At 42.5% G+C, this 24,517-nt stretch overlaps 1 protein-coding gene across 1 annotated transcript in view; it reads right to left on the reverse strand.

Moving 5' to 3' along the window:
* Nucleotides 1–1,296: 1,296 nt before the first annotated feature.
* The window catches only part of DNAJC1 (DnaJ heat shock protein family (Hsp40) member C1), a 93,993-nt gene continuing 70,772 nt past the window's right edge, over nt 1,297–24,517 (reverse strand). Inside the window, exons 9-12 of the mRNA XM_069960528.1 lie at nt 20,211–20,330; nt 8,637–8,685; nt 7,497–7,936; nt 1,297–1,528 (exon numbers count right to left, since the gene is read on the reverse strand). Coding sequence (XP_069816629.1) covers nt 1,460–1,528; nt 7,497–7,936; nt 8,637–8,685; nt 20,211–20,330 — 678 coding nt within the window. The 3' untranslated portion in view covers nt 1,297–1,459. The remainder of the gene's footprint in view (nt 1,529–7,496; nt 7,937–8,636; nt 8,686–20,210; nt 20,331–24,517) is intronic.

The following is a 24,517-nucleotide window of genomic DNA, read 5'->3' on the forward strand; positions in this document are numbered from 1 at the left end:
CAATTAGCCAGAATAGGGCCCGTGTGTTACTTCTTTAAAATGTTAGTCAGACGTCTGCCATACCAGTGAATATTGTTGCATTTGTGTATACCATTTCAGTGCACAGATCAGCACAATGAGATGCAACATTTACTAAGTCCTCTATGTAATTTTTATTTGACAAATTGGCGACAATGCAGCAAACTTCCCCTCAACATCTCGAGGAGCTCAGTGCTCACAGAAGACTCCCTGCAGCCAGAGCCTTGGGGGGGTTTATTCTATCACCGACACATATTACAAGCTTGTGCCAGGAAGAGCGAGCAAATCACGGTGATTACTGCTGTGTTAACCACTTCATTGCCAGTGCACCATTGATGTAGAACAGGAATTACTAATTAATAAATCCTAAATGGACTCGGTGCTATTCATTTTGACGGCTGACATCACCTGACTACATCTTGGAGACATCTGTGCAATTGTAGCCTGCAGCGTCTCTGGTTTCTCAGTTTGCCTGGAAGCTATTGGCTATAATGGTTACATATGTAGGCAGGAATTATGCTTTTTCACTGGGTTTAAGCATGTACCCAACTGCAAATTGGATATACAGACACAAATGGCTGGAGCATAAACTGCATCTTCCCGGCACAAGATCATCAACTGTGACACCAGCAGAATGACATACAGTCCCTGCAAAGCCTCATTGCTACAAAAACTTCTCCAACCTTCAGCATATAAGCTGCTCATTTCACCTGCGCTCTCTAACATTATAGGTTTACATGAACCTTCAGGAGACAGAACGCCACAGGCACCATCAATAGGAATATGGGCCATCTTGTAGTTAGCCTGTGACTATTCTGCTCCACATAGTAATGGTGTGTTCATACGTTCACTGTATTTGTCGGGAAATGCGACCAGTGTATAAAGTCTCTGGAGGCCTTAGTCTTTTTGGGACAATTGTGAGTAGTAAAACTAATTCAAATACTAACATAAAAAATGATCAAAGATTTCCTTGGCGGCATTGGGAGGGTATAATGTGCTACACTTTTACTCCTCACTGGCTCTTGTTCTGGATAATATAATGTACCTGGTCTTTCTATAATGAACCTAAGCATTGAACATGGCAGGGCGCGATTTTCCATAAAACTTCTATAAATATTTTGTACTGCTACTTCAAGAAAATAAAGAGCAAGAAAATGTAATTCTTCTTCCCACCAGTAGTGTTGTTATAGGGAAACTGAACACTTGCTGCTGTTTTTGACACAATTGACAAACTATTGAGACTTCCAGCGATCGTCTAACAGTGAACACACAATACCCTTTTAAGATATAAAAATATTTTAATTATTCTGCACATAAAGATGGCATCTGTTTTAAAATTCATACATTTAATACTAAGGCACGTGAATGTTGCAGAGAATACCGAGGTCCAAGTAAGAGCTTGTACATCCATCTTCTCCATGCCTCCCTCCATCGTCCTGACTCAGCTTTTTGCCTGTTTTTTCTTTTGTACCAGCTCTACCAGCATCTTATACCTACATATACAGTCCTCCTGCAGGGGAAGAAGACACATTGGTTACTGCATGTAGTATCCACCAGCAAAGTAACCTACTTCATTGTACACAGAAGCTAAAGAAGTGCAGCAACATTTATGGTTCTAGACGCCATGCACGGTATCAGCAGACCCTCCGACACCAGCTCTAGAGTTACGTTGTAGGACTGAGCTCTTCTGCAGTGGAGGGTTACACCGCCTATTACAGAGTGTCTCGATAAGCTTCTGTATCCCAGACTCTCTTCAGCTCTAACAAAGGCAATTTCTTGGCCACAAAGGGAACTAATACAGAAAAATGATACGACTTATCAAGTAGTGTGATAGCACTAAAAGGGTCAGAAGGGTGAGGACATCTATCCACTGTTAGGTTACCTTGGCTCTGACGTAGAAGTGCAGAAAACCAGAACACACAACCAATATTACTGCAGTGAACCCAAGCCAGTGTCTAATGCTGATAATGTGGTCGCAGTATGAAAACCTATGGTTCTTATGGACTGAACTTAAAAGGGATCTGCCATCTAGATACCCCAAACTGGTTACATAGTTATGTAAGCTGTGAGACTAGCCATACATTTATTGTAGTTGTCACAGACTGCAGTCAGCTAGAAAAGGACTTATTGTCGCTTTAATGTGTCATAGAGGTATGGCCATGGCTCCGAAGTGTACTGAGCTGCCCTGGCCGCACCTCTAGGACACTACAGAGCAGCAAAGAAAATGTGATTGGAGCCTTAGCTAACTACAATGAGGCTATGTTCACACTGCGTATGATTCCGTCCGTAGTGCGAACCGCGAATATACGCACGTAGTTTTGAGATTGATGCGTTCGCTTGAAAGTATACGATATACGCCCGCACAGTGCACACTACGTATGAGCTTACGGCCGGATTATATACGGCGCCGTGAAAAATGAACAAGACCATTGTTTGAGGACGGAAATGTTCCAACTCCCGGCCGTGGATTTCCATGCGGTCCCATACGGAGTACTTATTTTAGGCAAATTGAACTTGATTTTTCGATTCAAGTTCTGTGTCTTTTATTGGGCTGGGCGAAGATTTCCAAGTATATGACCTGCCTCAGATCGCTTCGAATCAAGCTAGGGAAGCAGAACTGTACTATGGGCGTATGTTCGCGGTTCGTACGCATCCGGCCGCATGTCGATTTTTCCCACGCCCGTAGTTTCAGCCGCACATGTACGGCGGCGTACGAACTACGGACAGAATCATACGCAGTGTGAACATAGCCTAAATGTATAGATTGCCTCACTGCCTACATAGTGCCTACTATGTGAAAGAAAAATAAGGGACAGCGTTCCATGATGCAGATCAGCTGGATAAAAGGGGGGGGGGGGGGTATAAGGTATTGAATATGGTAACCCTCACCTGGTAAAGTTGTGCTGACACGGAGGCACAACTCTCGGAATAGCAATAAGCAGCATAAACCTGCGGACCGCAGCCACTCCCGAACTCCACCAAGGGAACAATGAGAAAAATACCACCAAAAACCAACAACGGGGATCCAGGCGCAGGTCCGACTAATGGTGTCCAGATGGTTAAGTATAAAAGTATTATAAAATTTATTAAAAAGGTCCAACGCGTTTCGGGACCGTACCGTTTCCTTTTTCAAGAGTCATATGATATTCAATCATATATCACGTGACTCTTGAAAAAGGAACCGGTATGGTTCAGAAACGCGTTGGATCTTTTTAATAAATTTTATAATACTTTTATTCTTATTCATCTGGTCACCATTAGTCGGACCTGTGTCTGGATCCCCGTTGTTGGCGTTTGGTGGTATTTTTCTACATAGCTATGTAACCAGTTTGGGACGTCTCCTCTAGCTGACCGTTTCCCTTACAGACCCTACCTTGGGCAGGTAGCCTAAAACATACATAGATACATATTAACAATGTTTACAAGCCAAGGACCCCCTGCTCCTGTGGTGGGAAACTTGTGGCCCTCCAACTGTTGCAAAAGTACAATATCCATCATGCCTGGGCAGCCAAAATTTGGGTGGTCCTGTTAGGCAGCTGCATAAAATCGGTAAGTGCTCACACATACTCTTCCCTATATTTTCTGAAGAACAATATGAATCTAATATGGTCAAGGAACCTCCTTCCAGTTTATCAAAGCCTTAAACGAACATGAAAGATGTCTGCAACTCGGATACATATGACCTGCTTTACAGTCAGGCACATATCGGAGCTTGTATTCTAGAACTGTGCAATAGCCATTGTGGGGGGACGTGCGTGCCGGTAACCATGACCACAGTGATTATAGGGAACAGAAAAGAAAGGAGGAGAGGGCAACAAATGAAAGGAGAAATTCTTGAAACTGCTTACAAAGAGCAAATATGGACGCCTATCAAATAGGGCCAAGCACTTGTGGAGTGGACTCTATAAGCCAGAATCAAAGGTATAGAAAGAAAACACAGTACACACTTGACGCTACTTGAGATCAAACACTCTGCCTTGTGCTCTAATGACTTTCATGGTGGCCTCTTGTTGGTCAGCGAAAGCTTTGTTTTCTAATATTGGATGAGGCCTCTCCGTCAGGAGGAATGTGACATTGTTAGGTAGTAATCCAGCATACATATGTATATCCATCACTTTCTGAAGAAGTCACCTGCACACACCCGTCAGCAGCTGCATTATATACAGGGAGGAAAATAAGTATTTGATATGCTGCCTATTTTGCATGTTTTCCCACCTGGAATGGAGAGGTGTGTATTTTGTTTCATAGGTACATTTCACCTGTGAGGGACAGAATCTATTTGAAAATAAAAATCCAGAAAATCACATTGTATGACTTTTAAATAATTTGCATTTGATTGCATGAAATAAGTATTTGATCACCTACCAACCACCAAGAATTATGGCTCTCAGACCTGATAGTTTTTCTTTAAAGGGGAACTCCACATAAAGAAAATTTGTTTTCTATTAAAAGTACATTAAAAGTTATATAGATGTGTCTATACAATGTATTACCATATCTGTACGGTTCTGCCACACTGGTAGCTGATTGACATCCAGGAAGTGAAGAAAAATGGCCTCTGTGCCAATTCACATTGTCTCCTGCTCCCACTGCTCTCCCCCCTTAGGAGGCAAATCTTCCATGCCTCTGTCTCACATTGTGTGTGTTTGATGAGCACAGGCTGATGATGCAGACAGGGGGCAGGGCGTGATGTCACAGGAGGCTAGGCTGGATCCCCCAATCCCCTGAGTGATTCACCATCTCTGACCGGCCAGAAGCAGCTGCTGCAACTTCACTGATTGTGCAGAAGTCTGCAGTGAAATTAGGGCTGTGTTCACACATGTTGGAGTGTCATTGCAGTACTGCAGCGTATTCACAAAAATGACGCTAAACAGCACAGAGGATCAGAGCCGGCACTGCCAATCCCACCTGGAGAAAAAACAAGGCATAAACAGTATATCCCATGTAAGATAATATCGGATAAAATCCCTATTGTGGGGCTTAATTTCAAAGATAAAAGATGCTTGATCATAGTATGCGCGTGGAGATGAAGTGGACATGAAAAGAACAAAAAAATTTAATTAAAAAAGTTCTTTACTTTATTCCAACAATGGCGTTCTAGGTAGTAACACTGCTGTGTGGGTGGGAACACAATGAAATGATAAAGTACTGCAAATAATTCAGTAATACAATGAAACTGCAATGTGTGAACACAGCCTAGAAGTTCTGCAACAGATTTAGACGGGGAATGGGCAGGGTGGAGGACTGTGATGAACAGCAATGCATTTTGGAATCTGTAGTACTGTGTACAACTGCTCAACCAGGTAAGTAATGCTATATGCTTCTGCAGCAGGTTCATTTCCCTCTACCCGGAGTTCCCCCTTAAGAAGCTCCCCCTACTCTGCCCTCATTACATGTATTAACTGCACCTGTTTAAACTCGTTACCTGGATGAAAACCCCTGCTCACACTTAGAGCCCTATTCCACCGGACGATTATCATTCAGATTATCCTTAAATCGTTCGAATCTAAACGATAATCGTTCCTTTGAATGCAGTTAACGATTAACGACCGAACGAGAAATCGTTGATCTCTTTATAAGATCTGGACCTATTTTTATCGTTGCTCGTTCGCAAATCGTTCGCATTAACTAAGACATCGTTCGGTCGTTCGCAGTAGATACGAACGCAATAGCGAAGAAATAGCTGAACGTTTTCAGGTCTTTCGCAATAGCGGTCGTTTGAGATCGTTAATCGTTAACGATTATGCAAATGATAATCGTCCGGTGGAATAGGGCCCTTAGTCACACTCCAACCTCTCCACCATGGTCAAGAACAAAGAGTTGTCTAAGGAAACCAGAGGAGACAATTGTAGACCTACGCAAGGCTGGGATGGGCTACATGACAACAGACAAGCAACTTGGCGAGAAGGCAACAACTCTTGGCACAATTATTAGAAGATGGAAAAAAACAAGATGACTGTCAATCTTCCTCGGTCTGAGGCTCCATGCAATCTCTCTCCTTGTAGTGTAAGGGGGATTGTGACAAAGGCCAGGAATCATCCCAGAACTATATAGGAGGGCCTGAGCAATGACCTGAAGGAAGCTGGGACCACAGTCTCAAGGATTAAAACTACGCCATCATGGATTAAATCCTGCAGGGCACACAAGGTCCAACTGCTCATCCCAGCACATGTCTAGGCCGTTTGAATTTGGTAATGCCCATCTGGAAGATCCAGAAGAAGAATGTGAGAAGGTCATGTGGTAAGACAAGAGCAAAATAGAACTGTTTGGTATCAACTCTACTTGCCGTGTTTGGAGAAAGAGTACAACAGTTCCGACTGTGACGCATGGGAATGGAATCATCATACTTTTAGGGTGCTTTTCTGCAAAGAGAACAGGACGACTGCACCCTATGGAAGCAAGGATGGGGCCATGTATGGCAAGATATAGTGAGATTTAAGGATCTAAATCTGTATAGTCTGGAGGAAAGGGGGGACATGACTGAAGCATCTCAAGGTCCTGAAGTGGCCTAGCCAGTCTCTAGACTGCGCAAACTGGGTAGCCTGTAAACCAGCAGCTGTGGTGGAGCAGGACAGTAAGTATACATTATGAAATACAGTAGCTATTTCATGCAATATAATGCAAATTAGTTAAAAATCATACAATGGGATTTTCTGAAATTCTTAAATAGATTTTTTCTTTCAAAGTTGAAGTGTAGCTACGATAAAATTACAGACCTCTCCATTCTTTGTAGGTGCAAAAACTTATAAAATTAAATACTTATTTTCCCCACTGAACCTCTGGACACTATGGGGGAGATTTATCAAAGGGTGTAAAATTTAGACTGGTGCAAACTGCCCATAGAAACCAATCACAGCTCAGCTTTAGGCTCTGCTGAAAGAAAAGCGGAGCTGTGATTGGTTGCTGTGGAAAGTTTGCATCAGTCTAAATTTTACACCCTTTGGTAAATCTCCCCCTATGACTACAACCCCTGGGCTGGAAGAACCAGAGGAAGAGATTTAAGATAACTAAGCACTCATTTCCATTCTAATTGTTCTCCAGATGGATATAAAGTCTTCATTTTAGACAGCACTCTCTTTTTTATCCTGACCAAAGTTTATTATCTCAGTGTAACATCTAAATTACGGTGAGGAATAGGTTTCTATTAAAAGGATTTGGAATAGAAGTCAATGGTCGGCCAATGATCTGCTAAAAGCCATGTGTCCAACTTTTTGTCCTTCTCCTATATAAAGTTCCTATCACTCTACACAAGCATACTACACGGCTGCAAGATCTGGCCCGAATGTGGGTCTGATGACCTGAACCGACAGCTGGTAGTGTGGGTTACAAGACCCGTAATTGGGGAGGCTAAAAGCCAATGCTATCTGTATAACTCTAATGTGAAACAAGTATTACGTGTCCTTTCCGGTATTCTTAACTTTTTGACATAAGTACCTTTTTTTTCCCATTAGTAAGATAAAGCCATCAGTCTTTGTTACCTTAGATTTCCCAGGGACACACTTGGCTATTTTGTCCCATCGCTCGGCTGTCCCCTTTGGATACTGCTGTAGTGCCAGTTCTAGGAGCTTCTGTTGGCTCTGAGTCCATATCTCTTCTAGTACTCGATTTCGCTCCTTCTTTCTGCCCTCCTCATCGCTGTCCCCCAGTATTTCGGCCTCTTGCTCTGTATCAAAGTCTCTTTGCCGCCTGCCTCTGACCTTCTCCTCTGCCTCTTCTTTGGCTGAGGTGGCAGGGTCTATTGTCTTCGTACTCTTCCTTTTGCGGGCTCGTGCTGCTGTCACCGGGGCCTCACCCTGACAAGCAGAGACGTCCCGTTCCTCATAATCAGGATCATCTTCCTCCCGCTGAGTGATTAGGCTGTCAGGTAGCGTCACACTCATCTTCGTTGCGCATTTCAAATCAGACAATCTGATGGTGCCTGGAAAAAAAAAAAAAAGCAAAAAATACTAAGCAAATCAAAGATTCCCCCCCAAAAAACTGGTGGCGTCATATACTGTATGGTTTACTATGTACAAATAAAATTCCATTGATCCGCCATCCAACAGTCTAGAAATCCTAATGATACTGGCTCTTGTTCCTGGGACGGAAATGCCAAATAATCTGGAATGTGGACTGTGTGGAAAGGTTATTGGACTCTATTTGCTACTGTTTTGCTATCAGTTTTTCTACCTTGATAGTCCAGATTAAAAGGGAATACACATTCAACCCTTTGGACACAAGCAAAAAAAAAAAAAAAAGCGATTACGCTATTTTGATGCTAAAGTGACCCATACGGTAACTTTAATATTTTGCCTTTATCTTTCCAAAGATCATTGCTTCAGGTTTGTGCCGGTTCGGAAAACGTTTCCTGCCAATATATATATGAACGGGTAGCCAAAATTCTAGTTAATGAGGAAGAAAATGTACGAATGACAGAGATGGCTATAGAGGGTAAGACTATTGACTCCCTTGTAGGCTCAGATCAGTACGTATGTAAAATCTCAGATTCATCATGGAGAGAATGAGCACCATTTAACTCCGGGCTCGGGATAAGCTGGAAAGAATTTTAATGCCTTCCTATACTTTCCATACAGCCTTTCCTTAATATGTAAACGGTTATGTCTCCAATTCATACACACCTGGAGCATGGGACACTAGATCCTTTGCCTGCTTTGCCTTTGTTGTTACCTACAAAATATAAGTAAAAATAAAGCTGAATATATTACAGTAAAACCCATTCTGGAGAAGTCATTTTCACTCAAAAAAAAAAAAAAAAAAAAAAAAAAAAGATATTTTTTTTAAGAACTTCATTCTGCGTGTGGACTTCTTCCAGCTCGTTCTCCCGATATGTCACAGTCTACAAAGAAACGAGCGCAACTCAAGCATGCTAAAGTCGGATAGTTGGGCTTTAAATTTTGGAGGCTGGAAGTTGGATGCAGCCCTAGGGAGTCCTGGAAAACATTGATACAACCGATGGCCTAGGGCCGTATCCATATTTTCCCTAGGGCTGCATCCAACTTCTTTGACCACCGGTATTTAAATGGTGAATGATTGGACTCGAGCATGCTTGAGTTGTGGACATCTCTAAGTCTAAACACTCCCATCTAGGATACAAGGATACAAAACACTAGGCAAGGTATGCGCTTTATGAGTTTCAAGCCAGCATACGGCTCAGTATGGCTAGAACAGTAATACCAAGAGCCATGCACCAGCTTAAACATGGAAAGGACATACCTTACATTGTGTTCTGAATCCTTGGAACTGCTAGAAAGTGGACTACCCTAGACCAAAGCCAGGCTTTGATTAAGCCAATTTCTGATGTGAATTTTCGTAAATTCGCTAGGAAATGTGTGAGGCCCCACCCCTCCTGCTAAGCCCTACCCACTTTTATGACAAGTGCAATAAAAAGTGAAGTCATTTCTTATTTTCTTTTAATAAAAGAAGGCAAAAAACAATGACATTTGTAAACCACAAATCTGGAATGATGAATTCAATTCCAACGTTAATTCCATGTAAAACTATATTATACTACAGAATTTCCCAATGTCTGTTCTTCTAACAATCCCTTTTTACAAGCCATTTATTATGCAGTACCAAAATATGCTTGAGAAAAGGAAGCCATCCAAGGAGGGCAATGCTGGGCCTTTGACATGGGCTGATTATCGGCCAGGAGCGCTGCAAGAAACGCTCCTGCCGCCAATAATCGGCCTGTGTAAAAGTGAGATCGATCAGCGGGATGAGTGGGAAAATACCCAATTCTTGGCGGATCGTGTTTATTGAGCCTGCTTTTAAATGTATTGTTATCGTCCACATATCCTTCTGAAAGCAAGAATATGCATATATTACAGCAATACATACTTACCTAGTGCGCTGCTGCTGTGATCCGGCATCCTCTTTACCAGCTCTCTCATCCAGCCACTGTATCTTCAGACCGCCGCCTCCTCCAGGATGATTGACATCCAGAGGAGGCAGGGCCTGAAGACACAGCAGTTGGGTGGGAGAGTTGGAGAACAGGATGCCGGATCACAGCAGCAGTGCTCTAGGTAAGTACTGCTGTGTGATCTAGATATCCGTGCTGTCAGTTTCCATGACTGCGCAAACAATACAGCCCAGCCTATCTAAAGGCACTGTAAATGAGCGCCAATCTCACTGATCAACGCTCATATGCAGATAAATCATTTACTGTAAAAGGACCTTAACTCCTAGTAAGATTATGCCTTACCACTAGTGCATAGAAGTGTAAGCAGTACCTAGACACACTTACAAAAGCAACTCCAGAACCTGGATTGTGGAATTCTCATTAACTTTTTATTTATTTTTAATCTGAGTTTGGGAGAAATGACATTCAAATAAACTGAACACCAGGATCAACCTTGAACTGATCAATCCCTATCACCATCCTACCCTCAATGGCAGCCAGGTTCATATCTGTGCGTGTGCGCAAGATGACTATGGGGTACATCCTACTTTCTGAAGACCTGGATTTCTCACTATAAGCTAGAATTGAAAGTCGTATTGGGGGTTAACCTTGTTTCATTAGTCACATTAGCGGTGGCTGCCTGCCAAGCCCATTGTAGTGAAGAAGGGCGGGCAGATGTGAAAACCCAAGGGTCAGCGGATTCTTGTGAACACAAATAACTGTGCAAAGCAACTCCTGCCTTGTTTCCACCAGCAGGCAGGAAAAAATAATAACGCATGTCAACAGCAAATCATAATATTAATAGGAGGATAGGAGTGAAGTCCTCCCCTCTTGATGGATAAACTCAACATATTAAATGCCTGGCGGTCACGCCTAGAACAAGACTTTACCTACATCCTCAGCATGGGCTCAGATCACGGCCAACGTCACCTACTCATGCTCTGCTGTTCTTATTCACTAATCTGAAAAGATTCATCTACTGAAAAGATGGAAAAGAGAAGAGGCCACAAAAATATATTCATGGGCAAGTGCAACATGGCTGCCTGGAGGCCTATAGAGGACGACCCCGGTCTCTGACCGCAAAGCAGAAATGCTTTTATAATCTTGGATAACCTCCATTGCAGCAGCCTTTTGCATTTTATGGGTATTTAAAAGTTTCACCCATGGTATATACATACATATAAGCGGATATTTCTTGCATAATATGATTGAATCTGTTATCTATTACAGTAAAGCCAGTTTCACACTAGCATCATTCAATCAATACTATATGGGAGCAAGTCCTGGGCCACCCGTGCGTCCAATGACCCGAACGGAAAGCATTGGGGGATAAACCTGTGGTCGGGCTGAATTACAGATCCAAAAATACGGCCGAATTACGCTAGTGTGAAACTGGCCTAAGGACTTGTTCACTTCTTAGAATAAATTGAGCGTAATACGATTCATAAAAAACCTACTGAACATATTGCTTTAACAAACTAAATGAAAAAATGAAGAGCAAAAGTGTGTATTTTTTACTATTACGTCTTTACTACATATACTTTTTTTTTCGCTCTTTTCTTTCCTTCATGAAAAACGTATACACAGCAAAAATGTTTTTTTTTTTTTTTTGAGAATTATATGTTTCCATCTTCATACTTTGACATGCGCAGTAAAAGTATTTGAACTGAACTTTTCAACATAATTTACAATGAGAAAACATAACAGGGTAAACATGCAGTTTAAGAACATACTAAAACACATACCTGTATGTTTAACACTTGCTATACAAGAGCATTCTACATGCATTTTTAAGGGCTGTGATACATACCTGTATTTACAGGGGACATAGATACAATGATGTAGGGTGCGGGGCCATCCAAGGATTTCTGAGTTTGGGGCATCCAGTTTGTAACTATAGGCCCAACAATAGCAGAAAGGATCTCCTCCTAGTATGTATCACTGATGGACACCTTTCACAAAGGTGATCTCTTATCCTATGATATACCACCTTTACGCCCAGGTATGTGGCTACACACACAAGGGCAGACATTACATGTAAAACGCTCAGATGTTTTATGGTCCACAGTCTATTTTCTTAGACCGGTCTGACGTCTGCAACGTATTAAATCCCACTCACACTAAATCCTGGCCAAAATCTTTCATTCAATAAAAAAAGGCCCTATAAACCATGCTCAATATTTATAGACCAGAGCCATAGTTTCTGGGCCCCAGTGCAAAAATCTATAATGGGCCCCAATTTACAACGTGCCATATATGTAACTGGAATCTTCTCAGACACCAGAGGCCAAGAAGGATTGTTAGCAAAGTTGAGCAAACTTCTCGCACACTCTGGTTCGTCCGAAACCGAGCATGTCGTATTTGAATAGTGGTGGCTGCTCAAGTAGGTTGCAGCCCTATGGAATCCTGGACAACATATATACAAGCTTATGGCTGTTGGCATGTTGCTTAAAGGGGTTGTCCGGCGCTAAAAAATTATTCACAGAATAACACACATTACAAAGTTATACAACTTTGTAATGTATGTTATGTCTGTGAATGGCCCCCTTCCCCGTGTCCCACCACCCCGACCCGTGTACCCGGAAGTGTGGTGCGCTATACTCACCTGTCACGTGCCGACCACGGTCTCCGATCCTCAGCAGTGACGTCTTCTTCGGGCGGGCGGCGGATCTTCCCGAGTGCCGGCCGCCCTCTGCAGCGTCATCCGAAGCTCAGCCGCGATTGGCTGAGCATAACTGTGCTCAGTCAATCGCAGCTGAGCAGCTGATGACGTGGCCGCACGTGACAGGTATGTATAGCGCACCACACTTCCGGGTACACGGGTGGGGGTGGGGGGACACGGGGAAGGGGACCATTCACAGACATAACATACATTACAAAGTTGTATAACTTTGTAATGTGTGTTATTCTGTGAATAATTTTTTAGCGTCGGACAACCCCTTTAATAGAGATGAGCGAACCGGGTTTTTCGCCATTTTTGGCATTTGATTAGCGGGGACTGCTGAACTTGGATAAAGCCCTAAGGCTATGTGGAAAACATGGATATAGTCATTGGCTGTATCCATGTTTTCCAGACAACCTTAGAGCTTTATCCAAGTTCAGCAGCCCCAGCTAATCAAATGACGATCATTCGGGTTCGGATGTACTCGAACCCGAACCCGGTTCGCTTAACTCTAATTTTTACCTCTTTCCTCCCTACAGCCACATATCCCTTACGTACCTAAAGGGGTTATTCATCCTAATACGATAGGTCAGCAAGACTGGTCTATAACAGAGAGGTTTCCTGTAAACACTCTACAGGTTGAATCCTCACTCAAGCAGCTAGAAACATGTCTGCACTGTCTGTACTTCTGTAGTCAGGGCATGATAGTAGTTTTAGGACAGCTGGAAATCCACACATTGGGGAGAACTCTGGTCTAGACCAATGTGTTTCCTGCAAACGCTCTACAAAATGCTGAGCTGCCAAGAAAACCTGGACAACGAGATCTATACGCAGTCACCCAGAAAACACGTCTGCCTCCGGCCTGTGAAGCCTCCTTATACGTTGCTGTAATACAAGATGCAGCCATTGTCTACAACAGCTGTAAAGAAAAGGGGCAAAAAAATTATAAAAAAACAACTTCACAACTGCTGTAGAAAGCGGCTCAGAGAAGGAGAAACCTGATGCAAATGTCGCATTTCTGTACAATGTGAATGGTTCAGCGGTTGCAGGGTTTAGTGTTCCTTAAATTAACTTCTACGATTTCTCTTTGGAGACAAGAGGGACGATTTATCTCGCGGAGCACTTCTGCTCACATGGCGCGGCTGGCCGGTAATTAAGAAAGTCGTCTTAAATCTATCCACCTGTCTGTTGTTTTCCTGCCTACCTGAGCCCTTTTCCAGGCAGCAGGCAAATCCCCTATCAGTCTGCTATCGCAACCTGAATGCAGGAGATTAGTAACCACAGAGAGAGGCAGAATCGGTTTACATCCTCTCGGGCCGGGAAGGCGTTCTGCTTCACAAGTAGGAAACCCGAGAATTTGTGGCCTTTAATTTAAAAAAGCTGCAGCTAATAATCACATTATGGCCTGTTTTGCATGCCAGACACTTTGTGCTTCCTGTTATTTTTACTATTTAAGTGGCCTTTGTGGTTACAAAAATCATCTGGTGAAAGCTATAAATTAACATTGTAAACATTTTACCCGCGCTAAGAGCGTGTGTGGCCACTGTAAGATCGTGTAATGATTCACATATTGTTCTCTCCGTTGGCTCCACTCAAAACCTAACCAGAGACCCTACAAACGGATGAACGAAGGTGGAGAGTAGGCGCTTCGAAAATTTCTGTAGTAATGAACTGGAGTCTTAAAATGCAGATTCGGCGTTGCCCCAGTGGTTGATCTCGGAGGCCACGGTGCGCATATAATCATCCCAAAGGTATATTCTATGCATGGGATGTGTCCATTGAGACCTAGGTTTCTATCACATCCACTAACAATGACAACTTACACATAACCCCCAACTCCTATCTGGGAAGTTGATCTTCAGGGGGAATGACTTCATACACAACACATGTTCCCTTACACCCCAATCCGTCCATAGATCAAGGGGCTGTTCTAAGGCTACTTGAGATAAAGACACGAATAACGTTGCCATAATCGTATAGTGACAAGTACTCTGCGTTTCTGCTGAAGGAATAAGAATAATAATGCTGCCATGGTTGTATAGTGGTAAGTACTCTGCGTTGTTGTCACAGCAATAATAATCATCATATAGTGGTAAGTACTCTGCATTACTGCTAGAGGAATAATAATAATGCCATTATCGTATAGTGGTAAGTACTCTGTTTGTGCTAGAGGAGGAATAATAATAAAAATGCTGCCATGTATAGTGGTAAGTACTCTATTATTATTATTGCTGGGACAACAAAACAGTACTTACCACTATACAGTCATGGCAGTATTATTATTAATTATTATTATTCCTCCAGCACAAACAGAGTACTTACCACTATACAGTCATGGCAGTATTATTATTAATTATTATTATTCCTCCAGCACAGAGTACTTACCACTATACAGTCATGGCAGCATTATTATTATTATTATTATTAATTATTATTATTCCTCCAGCACAAAGAGTACTTACCACTATACAGTCATGGCAGCATTATTATTATTATTATTATTATTATTTATTATTATTCCTCCAGCACAAAGAGTACTTACCACTATACGGTCATGGCAGCATTATTATTATTATTAATTATTATTATTCCTCCAGCACAAAGAGTACTTACCACTATACGGTCATGGCAGCATTATTATTATTATTAATTATTATTATTCCTCCAGCACAAAGAGTACTTACCACTATACGGTCATGGCAGCATTATTATTATTTCTCCAGCAGTAACGCAGAGTACTTACCACTATATGATGATGATTGTTTTGTTGTCACAGCAATAATAATAATCATAATAAACTTTATAAAGCCAACATGTTCCACAGCACAGTACATTTCAGAGGGTATAAGGAAAATCACACATTACAGAGCCATAAATACTGCAACCTATTGAACACAAAGCAGATCTTTCAGGTCTTCTATCTGATGACTGCATTAGACAACAGAAAAACACTTAGAGGGAGATATAGTTTTCTACTAAACCCTTTGGTATTACTTAATTCCGTAAGTAAAAGGCCTGTTTACCTGGCACAAGCACCCTACCCACTCCCAACACCTGGGACTCCTGTGTCTCCCAGCCACTTCACACCAGGAAAATCTATCCGGATTTCTTACCAGGACCCATGGGGTTCTATTGGGCATGGATACCCTTGACTATTTTTCCTGAATGGTGTCTGCTCTATAAAATAGGCCCGGAAATTATAGAAAATGTCCTATAACTGTCCAGAATTTTAGTTTTGGATGCCTCAAAGAACCGTATAGGGGTATCCAGAAACTGTCCGGCATTTCGGATGCCTTGCTTGGCAGCCCGAATCAGCGCCTGGACAAGTACCCCTACAAGTCCTGCTTCCCCCTCTTATTTAGAGAGTCCTGCTTTTACCCCCCCCCCCCCCCCCAACTCCTATATAAGCCTGTGAGTCCCTGCTTCTCCAGCCCACACACATTAAAGGGGTTATCCAGCACTACAAAGACATGGTCACTTTCTTCTAGAGACAGCACCACTCTTGTCCTTAGTTCGGGTGGAATTTTGCAACTCATTTCTATTGAAGTGAATGGAGCTTAATTGCAGACCACACCTGAACTGGAGACAAGAGACCCGCTGCTTCTGGAAGAAAGTAGCCATGTTTTTGTAGCATTGAATAACCCCTTTAAATTGTCAGCTTTGCTTGGGCGCATCTGTATACAACAAGAGACCACATCTCACTATGACAGTATAGAACATGTAGTGCCCCTTTTAACACACTTACAAATATATTTAACAATATTATCTAATAGGAACCAAAAATGGCCACACTGGGACACGTGCTGCACGCTTCAATGGGTTGGAAACTTTTTTTTTTTTTTTTAAAGGCCCAGACAAGATCTGACCGCCCTCCTAATGGACTATCAGCATGTTTAGACGCCACTCATCTGAAAGATGTAAAGGACTAGTAATGGTAAAGTAGTTGTAAAATATAATTAAAAAGAAAGCTACGGCCGCCCACATCATGCTTTCATGTGGCAAAGTGTTTAAGGCAGTGAGCTCCTAGTTATTTGTGTAAAGAGACGCTGAACGGGGGGAAAACAAACTGGTCGGACTGCTCTTGAGGAATGGCAATGGGTAGTAAGCCTGGGGCTACACGCTGAGCGCGGAAAATGGGTCAAGGAACAGATGTGAATAAGCTGATGGGGAGAACAGGCTACAGGTAACCGGGTCAACAGGCAGGAACTGCGATTACAACAATCACAATCTGGCTTCTCTTTATAAAATTAGGGAAACAAAACCAATTAACCCTTTCCAGAAGAGAAGTGTATGAAAACATTATGCGTCTACGTGAAGAGATACGACACCATCCTGAGTAAATAAGGTGAAAACATATACACCGGGCAGGTCTGCAAAGTGGAGGAACCATCATTTGTGGAATGGAACATCTGTTCCTAAGGATGGGAGAGCTGGAAGGGCAATGCGGCAACGCTTCACTAATTACCGTACTGTCCAATCAGGAGAAATTAGAGAATAAAAATAACTATATTCTACATAACCAACAAGAGGTCAGGAACGTAACGCTTTCTGCTCCTTATTATGTATGAATACAGAATATGTTGCATGGTAACCACAATACTTGTTTATTAATTTTACGCAGTTTTATGGCCACGATCTACACTCCTCTAATTGGAAGCGTCTGAACTAGACGTAGCTGTATGTTACCACATATTCCTCTTATCAACACTTTCTTCCTGCGGTAGCTTATAAATTCAGTTAGACCACACTACACGTCCATGGTGCAACCCGCGGCTGTGGACCGCACTGCGAATTTGTATCAGTAGAGCACTACACTGGCACTACATTGGGATAGCGATCCATGGCGCAAATTCTGGTCCACACTACAACAGGTGCTTTTTTTTTTTTTTTGCGGTACGGATCGCGGCCCCCTACACACGTACGGACGTGTGAACAGGGCTATTGAAAGGCATTGGCCCTAAGTTTTGTCCACAACTGCAGACGTGTAAATGTGCCCTTAGTATACATGCAAAGCTGTAAATCACAGTGTATGGTGAAAGCATTCATGGGCATCTTGTAGCATAGGGGGAAAAACAGGACTCACAGGATCACTCTATGTGGGGGTGGGGGAAGCAGGACTCTCAGGCTCTATGGGGGGGGGGAGCAGGACTCACAGGTTCTCTCTATGAGGGGGCGGGGAAAGCAGGACTCACAGGTTCTATGGGGGGGCAGGACTCACAGGCTCTATGGGGGGGGAGCAGGACTCAGGTTCTTTCTATGAGGGGGTGGGGAAAGCAGGACTCACAGGCTCTATGGGGGGGTGAACAGGACTCACAGGCTCTATGCAGGGGAGCAGGACTCACAGGCTCTATGGGGGGGGGGAGCAGGACTCACAGGCTGTATGGGGGGGAGCTAGACTCACAGGCTCTATGGGGGGGAGATAGACTCACAGGCTAACTATGTGGGGGAAGCAGGACTCACAAGCTCCCTTTATGAGGGGGTGGGTAAAGCAGGACTCACAGACTATGGGGGGGCAGGACTCACAGGCTCTATGGAGGGGGAGCAGGACTCAGGTTCTCTCTATGAGGGGGTGGGGAAAGCAGGACTCACAGGTTCTATGGGGGGGAAGCAGGACTTACAGGCTCTATTGGGGGGAAGCAGGACTCAGGCTCTATGCAGGGGAGCAGGACTCACAGGTTCTATGGGGGGGGGAAGCAGGACTCACAAGCTCCCTTTATGAGGGGGTGGGTAAAGCAGGACTCACAGGCTCTATGGGGGGAGCAGGACTTACAGGTTCTCTCTATGAGGGGGTGGGGAAAGAAGGACTCACAGGCTCTATGGGGGGAGCTAGACCCACAGGCTCCCTCTATGAGGGGGTGGGGGAAGCAGGACTCACAGGCTCCCTTTATGAGGGGATGGGGAAAGCAGGACTCACAGGCTCTAATGGGGGGGGGGAGCAAGACTCAGGCTCTATGAGGGGGTGGGGGAGCAGGACTCACAGGTTCCCTCTAAGTGTGCAGGGGAGGTAGGAATTTTTAAGCTCTCTATTTGGGGGGGGGGGGGGACTTTCATGCTTTCTCTGAGTGAGCAGGAGAAGCAGAGCTCAAAGCTACTCTCTAAATAGACAGGGGAGCTCTCTAAGTGACAGCAGCATTTTTGTGTTGCAATGCTATGCAGAACACCTGTAAGACTGAGATACTTTTTGCTCAGTACTGGATTTGAATGTTTCCTGAATATAACATTACTGTTCACCAACCCTTCACTGGACCTTCCCTGCTCTATGTAGTACACCAGGCTGGGAGTGGTAACATGCCAGGGAAAGCAGAGAGAAGCCCTTTTGTTCTAGGCAATTGTTAGGGGCCAGACCTCAACTGACCAGACAATGGTGGCATACTATATCAATGGGATGTGGTGGGAATACTTAAATTACATGGAGCGATTATCGTTCAAAAGCCCACTAAATGATCGATTAGATGTAATAGGTGTAAAAAAAAAAAAAAAAAAAAAAAAAAAAATTGTTGGTGTTTCAACAATTTGCTAATTTGCCCAAGTAATTTCTCTGGCACGGACTATTAAAGCGGCAATGTAAAAATGATCTTTCAGTACAGAAATCATTCCGTATAATAATGTGTAAATTGTTCGCTATAAAATTGCTAGTTATCACTAGTGATCGTTTGTTACAGCAAATCACAGCGCCACTTAGCCCCGCCCATTGGTATGGGCTGACCTAGAGGGGGTTCGGCCTAAACCTTTAGGGGTGGGGCCTGTGTGTTGATGACGTCATGGAGGGGAGGGGCCAACAGTGGTGCTGTGGGCAGGGCTAAGTGGAGCTGTTGCAGTGGAGCCCCGACCACATACCACAATCTGCAGTTGATAAAAGATCACTTTTTACTTGAACAAGCACCATGACATATTGCATAAAATAAGGTATGAAAACTGCTAAATTTACCCTTTACACCTGAGTAGAGAAGTCACAATGCAAAAAGGGGGTGACAGTGTCACTTTAAGACTCAACCTCCCACAGACCAGTCACTTTCTGCATAGCCCTATACTGCTCATTAAAGTGACATCTTACACCAATGGTTTTCTAGGTGGTCAATGGATCCCACTGGTGCATTTGCACCAACACATTTTTCTATAGATTGGATTGTGTGATCAATAATGACCCAAACCAACCTATCTTTGTGGAGCAAAATCCAGTCAAATGTTCTAATAGTATGCTATATAGTACTATGGCTTTGATATTGTTAATGTTCCTCCTAATGTCTACTGTTCAAAAAAGAAGGTTTTATGGAAAATATATTTAAAGAGAAATTAGAGAAGGAATTCAAGTCAGCTATTTCCCCTGCGGACTGCGAGGGGTTACTTCCACCAGCGTAATGGCATTGTTTTTCTGTGATCGGGTTACAGTAGCCTAAACCTGGGAGCAGTGAAATCCCCTGTACAGCTGATCAATTACAGCTGTTATTGTGGAGCAGGGGACGGGCACACATCTGCTTCTTGCTGCAGTTAATGGTTCACTTCCAGGACCTAAAAGGATTGTGGTCACTTTGAAAAGACAGTGTCGGGCTTCACCCTCGGCTGCCTCGTCCCCTGCCTGTCTTGTTTGGTTTGCCACTTATTACAGTGCAATGCAAACCAACGTCAACTCACATCTGCCACTGATCGACCCAATTCGTGTGCAATCTTCTCCCATCGGCCAGGGGTCCCCCCTGGGAACTTGACCATGTTTCTCGCCAGCTGGCTCAGGTCATCTTCTGACCATTCAGGGGTCTGAAAGAAAAAGACATTACAGTTCAGCTAAGAAACAGAAGTCAGTCCGCTGATGCAGAATGGGAGAGATCGATATAGCTGCTGATTCAGGAGACAGGACTGCATTTTGTGACTATACTAAGACATACAGGTAAGGGAACGCTCTGGTGTAACTTACAAATAAAACTATATCATCTCACATAAATCATAAAATAAATGTATATATTCAGTGTATGTACCCCACCTATGGCAAAAACAACAAATCCCAGCAACACCAGAAAAAATTAATAGATGGGTGTTAGTCTCACCGAGCCGGACCCAGGCACGTCTTTCAATCCAAAGAAGCAATATGGAGGCAGCACGTCCAAAAAAACCCCGTCACTTTAATTCACATCAGTGCAACGTTTCAGCTCATAGTGTAGCCCTGAGAAAGGCTACACTATGAGCTGAAACGTTGCACTGGTGTGAATTGAAGTGAGGTTTTTTTTGGACGTGCTGCCTCCATATTGCTTCTTTGTACCCCACCTATATCATATCAGAGTGATCCCAGGGTGATTTATGCTCCTGTAGCTTCAGACGACAGATGTCACTTTCGCCCAAGGGCCCAACATACGCTCACACTGATGTAGCAGAGCTGACAGGATATCACCTATCCACTAGACAGCTTCCAGTTTAGTAGTAGCCTGTCTGGGACCCCCACCGCTCACTAGAATAGAATAGGTTCAGTGTCCCCCCATTTAAACGTAGTGGGGTCGAGCACTGTCTCTGGCAGTACCATAAAGAGTGAACGGACCTTTTTAATTGGTTATCTCCCTCCCCCCCTGATATACCTTTGGTGATAGAGCAGATGAAGACTTTCTTGGGTATTGACAGAATTGACACAGAAAGGCACAAAGAGAAATCTGTTACAAAGTTCTTCCAGAAATGGAAAACATTCATTATTACACACTATGACCAATCCGCTATTGTTGATATAGTTAAACCGTTTAGATATACGGAGTGGTACTGTAAAGCGGATATAGCGGGGTCTCTAGGCCCCTTGCGACTGCCAGATATGTGACTTGGTAGAAGTGGTTCTTGCTCTTCCTTTCACTCTGTCCAACTCAGAATGTGACTATTGTAGTTTTGTATTACCAGGTTACCGGAAATGTACGTACTATGTAGACTTCATTGTTATTAATGTACTTTTATTTGGAAAATTGAATATATATTATAAAAAAAAAAAAAAAAAAAAAGTGAGCGGAGTTGGCGGTGTGCATGCTTAACCACTGACCTATTCAAAACGTGGCCAAAGATGGGTTCCCACTGGACGTCCACTGAGCTATCAGTTATTACCCAGTTATTACTGCTTTCTGGTTGCATTGTTTCTGCACTTCCCTAAGGTGTTCTTGATAATGAACCCAATTTTCAACCATCTAATAAACATATACTGGTAGAGGTATTTTACTACCCTTCTCTTGTCTTTCATACTTTTCCTCCGCTTCATTGCCCAATATCCTGTCCAGTGTACATCCTGCAATAGACTTCCTGTTCCTACTGTACACTCTAGCTGGGAATTTAGCCAACATTATCTGCCTCCCACTTTACTTATATGACTATAACTGTCCACTAAACACACACACACGCGCGCGCGAGAGCCTCCCACCTAGTGAAATAGTAGGTACACAAGACAGGAAGTTAGAGCAATTAAAACAACATAGCAGACAAAAAGCAATCGTGACTGCAGAAAGGTAAAGAAACCCCTTTTATATAACCCAATAACATATGGGGATGCACAATGGCTCAGTTTTAGGCACTGAGTTTTCACGTTCTCACTGTGTTTGGGTTTATTGAGCATTCACCAGTTACCTCCCACACTTCAAACCATACAGATTGTTAGCCCTGATGGGCACAGGGACCAATAGAAGTAATGGCAATCGATGTAAAATGCTGCCGGATAAGTTGGTGCCATACAAATAATTTATTAAAATTCAGTTAGCATTTACGTACAAAAAATATAAAAAAATATATATATATACAGTGAGTCCAAGTAGTATTTGATCCCTTGGTGATTTTCTTTGTTTGCCCACTAATAAAGACACTATCCTTCAGCACTTTTAATGGTAGATATATTCTAACATGGAGAGACAGAATATCAAGAAAAAAATCCAGAATATAATTTTAAAGAATATATTTTAATTAATTTGTATTTCAATGAGGACAATAAGTATTTGATCCCTCTTGCCAAACACACTCAATACTTCGTGGCAAAGCCTTTGTTTGCAAGCACAGTGGTGAGACGTTTGTTGTAGTTAACCACAAGTTTAGCGCACACACCAGGGGGAATTTTGGCCCACTCTTCTTTGCAGATTCTCTCTAAATCATGAAGGTTGGTGGGCTGTCGCTTGGCAACTCTGACCTTCAGCTCCCTCCATAGATCGGATTGAGGTCTGGCGACTGGCTGGGCCACTCCATGACCTTAATGTGATTTTTCTTGAGCCAATCCTTTGTTGCCTTTGCTGTATGTTTAGGGTCGTTATCATGTTGGAAGACCCAACCACGGCCCATTTTCAGAACCCTGGCAGAGGGGAGGAGGTTGTCCCTTAGGATTGTGCGGTACATGGCTCCTTCCATCTTCCCAGTGATGCGGTGAAGTAGCCCTGTACCCTTGGCAGAGAAACACCCCCAAAACATTATGCTTCCACCTCCATGCTTGACGGTGGGCACAGTGTTCTTGGGGTCATAGGCAGCATTTTTCTTCCTCCACACATGGCGGGTGGAGTTGAGGCCAAAAAGTTCAATTTTGGTCTCATCTGACCACAAAACCTTCTCCCAATAACTTGGTTCATCTTTCAAATGATCATTGGCATATTTGAGGCGCGCCTCCACATGTGCTCTCTTCAGCAGGGGTACCTTTCGGGCACTGCACAATGTGAATCCATTGTTGCGCAAAGTGTTGCCAATTGTTTCCTTGCAAACTGTGGTCCCAGCTGCCTTCAGGTCATTTGCTAACTCCTGCCGAGTGGTTGCAGGACGATTTCTGACTGTTCTCAGCATCATTGCCACCCCACGAGGCGAAATCTTCTTTGGAGCACCGGGCCGAGGTCTGTTGATTGTCATGTTATACTCTTTAAACTTTCTGATAATTGCACCAATAGTTGTTACTTTCACATCCAACACCTTACCAATCTTTTTGTAGCCCATTCCAGCTTTGTGAAGGTCAACAATTCTGACTCTGAGGTCCTGTGACAGCTCTTTGGTTTTACCCATGTTGGAGACTTGAAATCTGTGTGATCTGTCTGATTCTGTGGACAGTTGTTTTTCACACAAGTGATTAGTGAGAACAGGTGGCTTCAGGTCAGGTAACAAGTTGATTGAGAGTGTCTAACTGGTCTGTAAAAGCCAGAACTGCTAATGAATACTAAAGGATCAAATACTTATTTCACTCCATGAAATACAAATCAATTAATATATATTCCTTAGATTTATTTTCTGGATTTTCTTTTTAATATTCTGTCTCTCCATGTAAGAATACATCTAACATTTAAAGTATAGAATGATCATGTCTTTATTAGTGGGCAAACAAAGAAAATCAGCAAGGGATCAAATACTTCTTGGACTCACTGTATATGTAATATGTAATAGTTAATATGCATTTGTGTGCATCAGTTTTGATCCATTTTTCCATTGACTTCCACTGTAAAAAAAAAAAAAAAAAAAAAAAGGATCAAAACGGATCCATTTTTTTTTTAACTGACACAAAAACGTAGCTGACACTACTTGTGTCAGTTAAAAAAAACCGGATCCGTTTCTTTTACAATGGAAGTCAATGGAAAAGCGGATGCACACAAATGCATCCTTTTTTCCATCCGTTTTTTGCAAGAGACGGATGAAAAAAAGCGGATTGCAAAAACGCAGTGTGAACCTAGCCTAAGGGTAATATGCAACAGTTAATAAAAATAATAAAATAAATAATAATAATAATAATAAAATAAATAATAATAATAATAATAAAATAAATAATAATAATAATAATAATAATAAAATAAATATTAATAATAATAATAAAATGAATATTAATAATAATAATATAAATAATAATAATAATAATAATAATAAAATAAATAATAATAATAATAAAATAAATAATAATAATAATAATAATAATAATAATAATAAAAAATAATTAAAATAAAAAAATAATTAAAATAAAAAAAATAATTAAAATA

The sequence above is a fragment of the Dendropsophus ebraccatus genome, chromosome 2 (assembly GCF_027789765.1).
Source record: "Dendropsophus ebraccatus isolate aDenEbr1 chromosome 2, aDenEbr1.pat, whole genome shotgun sequence".
Taxonomy (NCBI): Eukaryota; Metazoa; Chordata; class Amphibia; order Anura; family Hylidae; genus Dendropsophus; species Dendropsophus ebraccatus.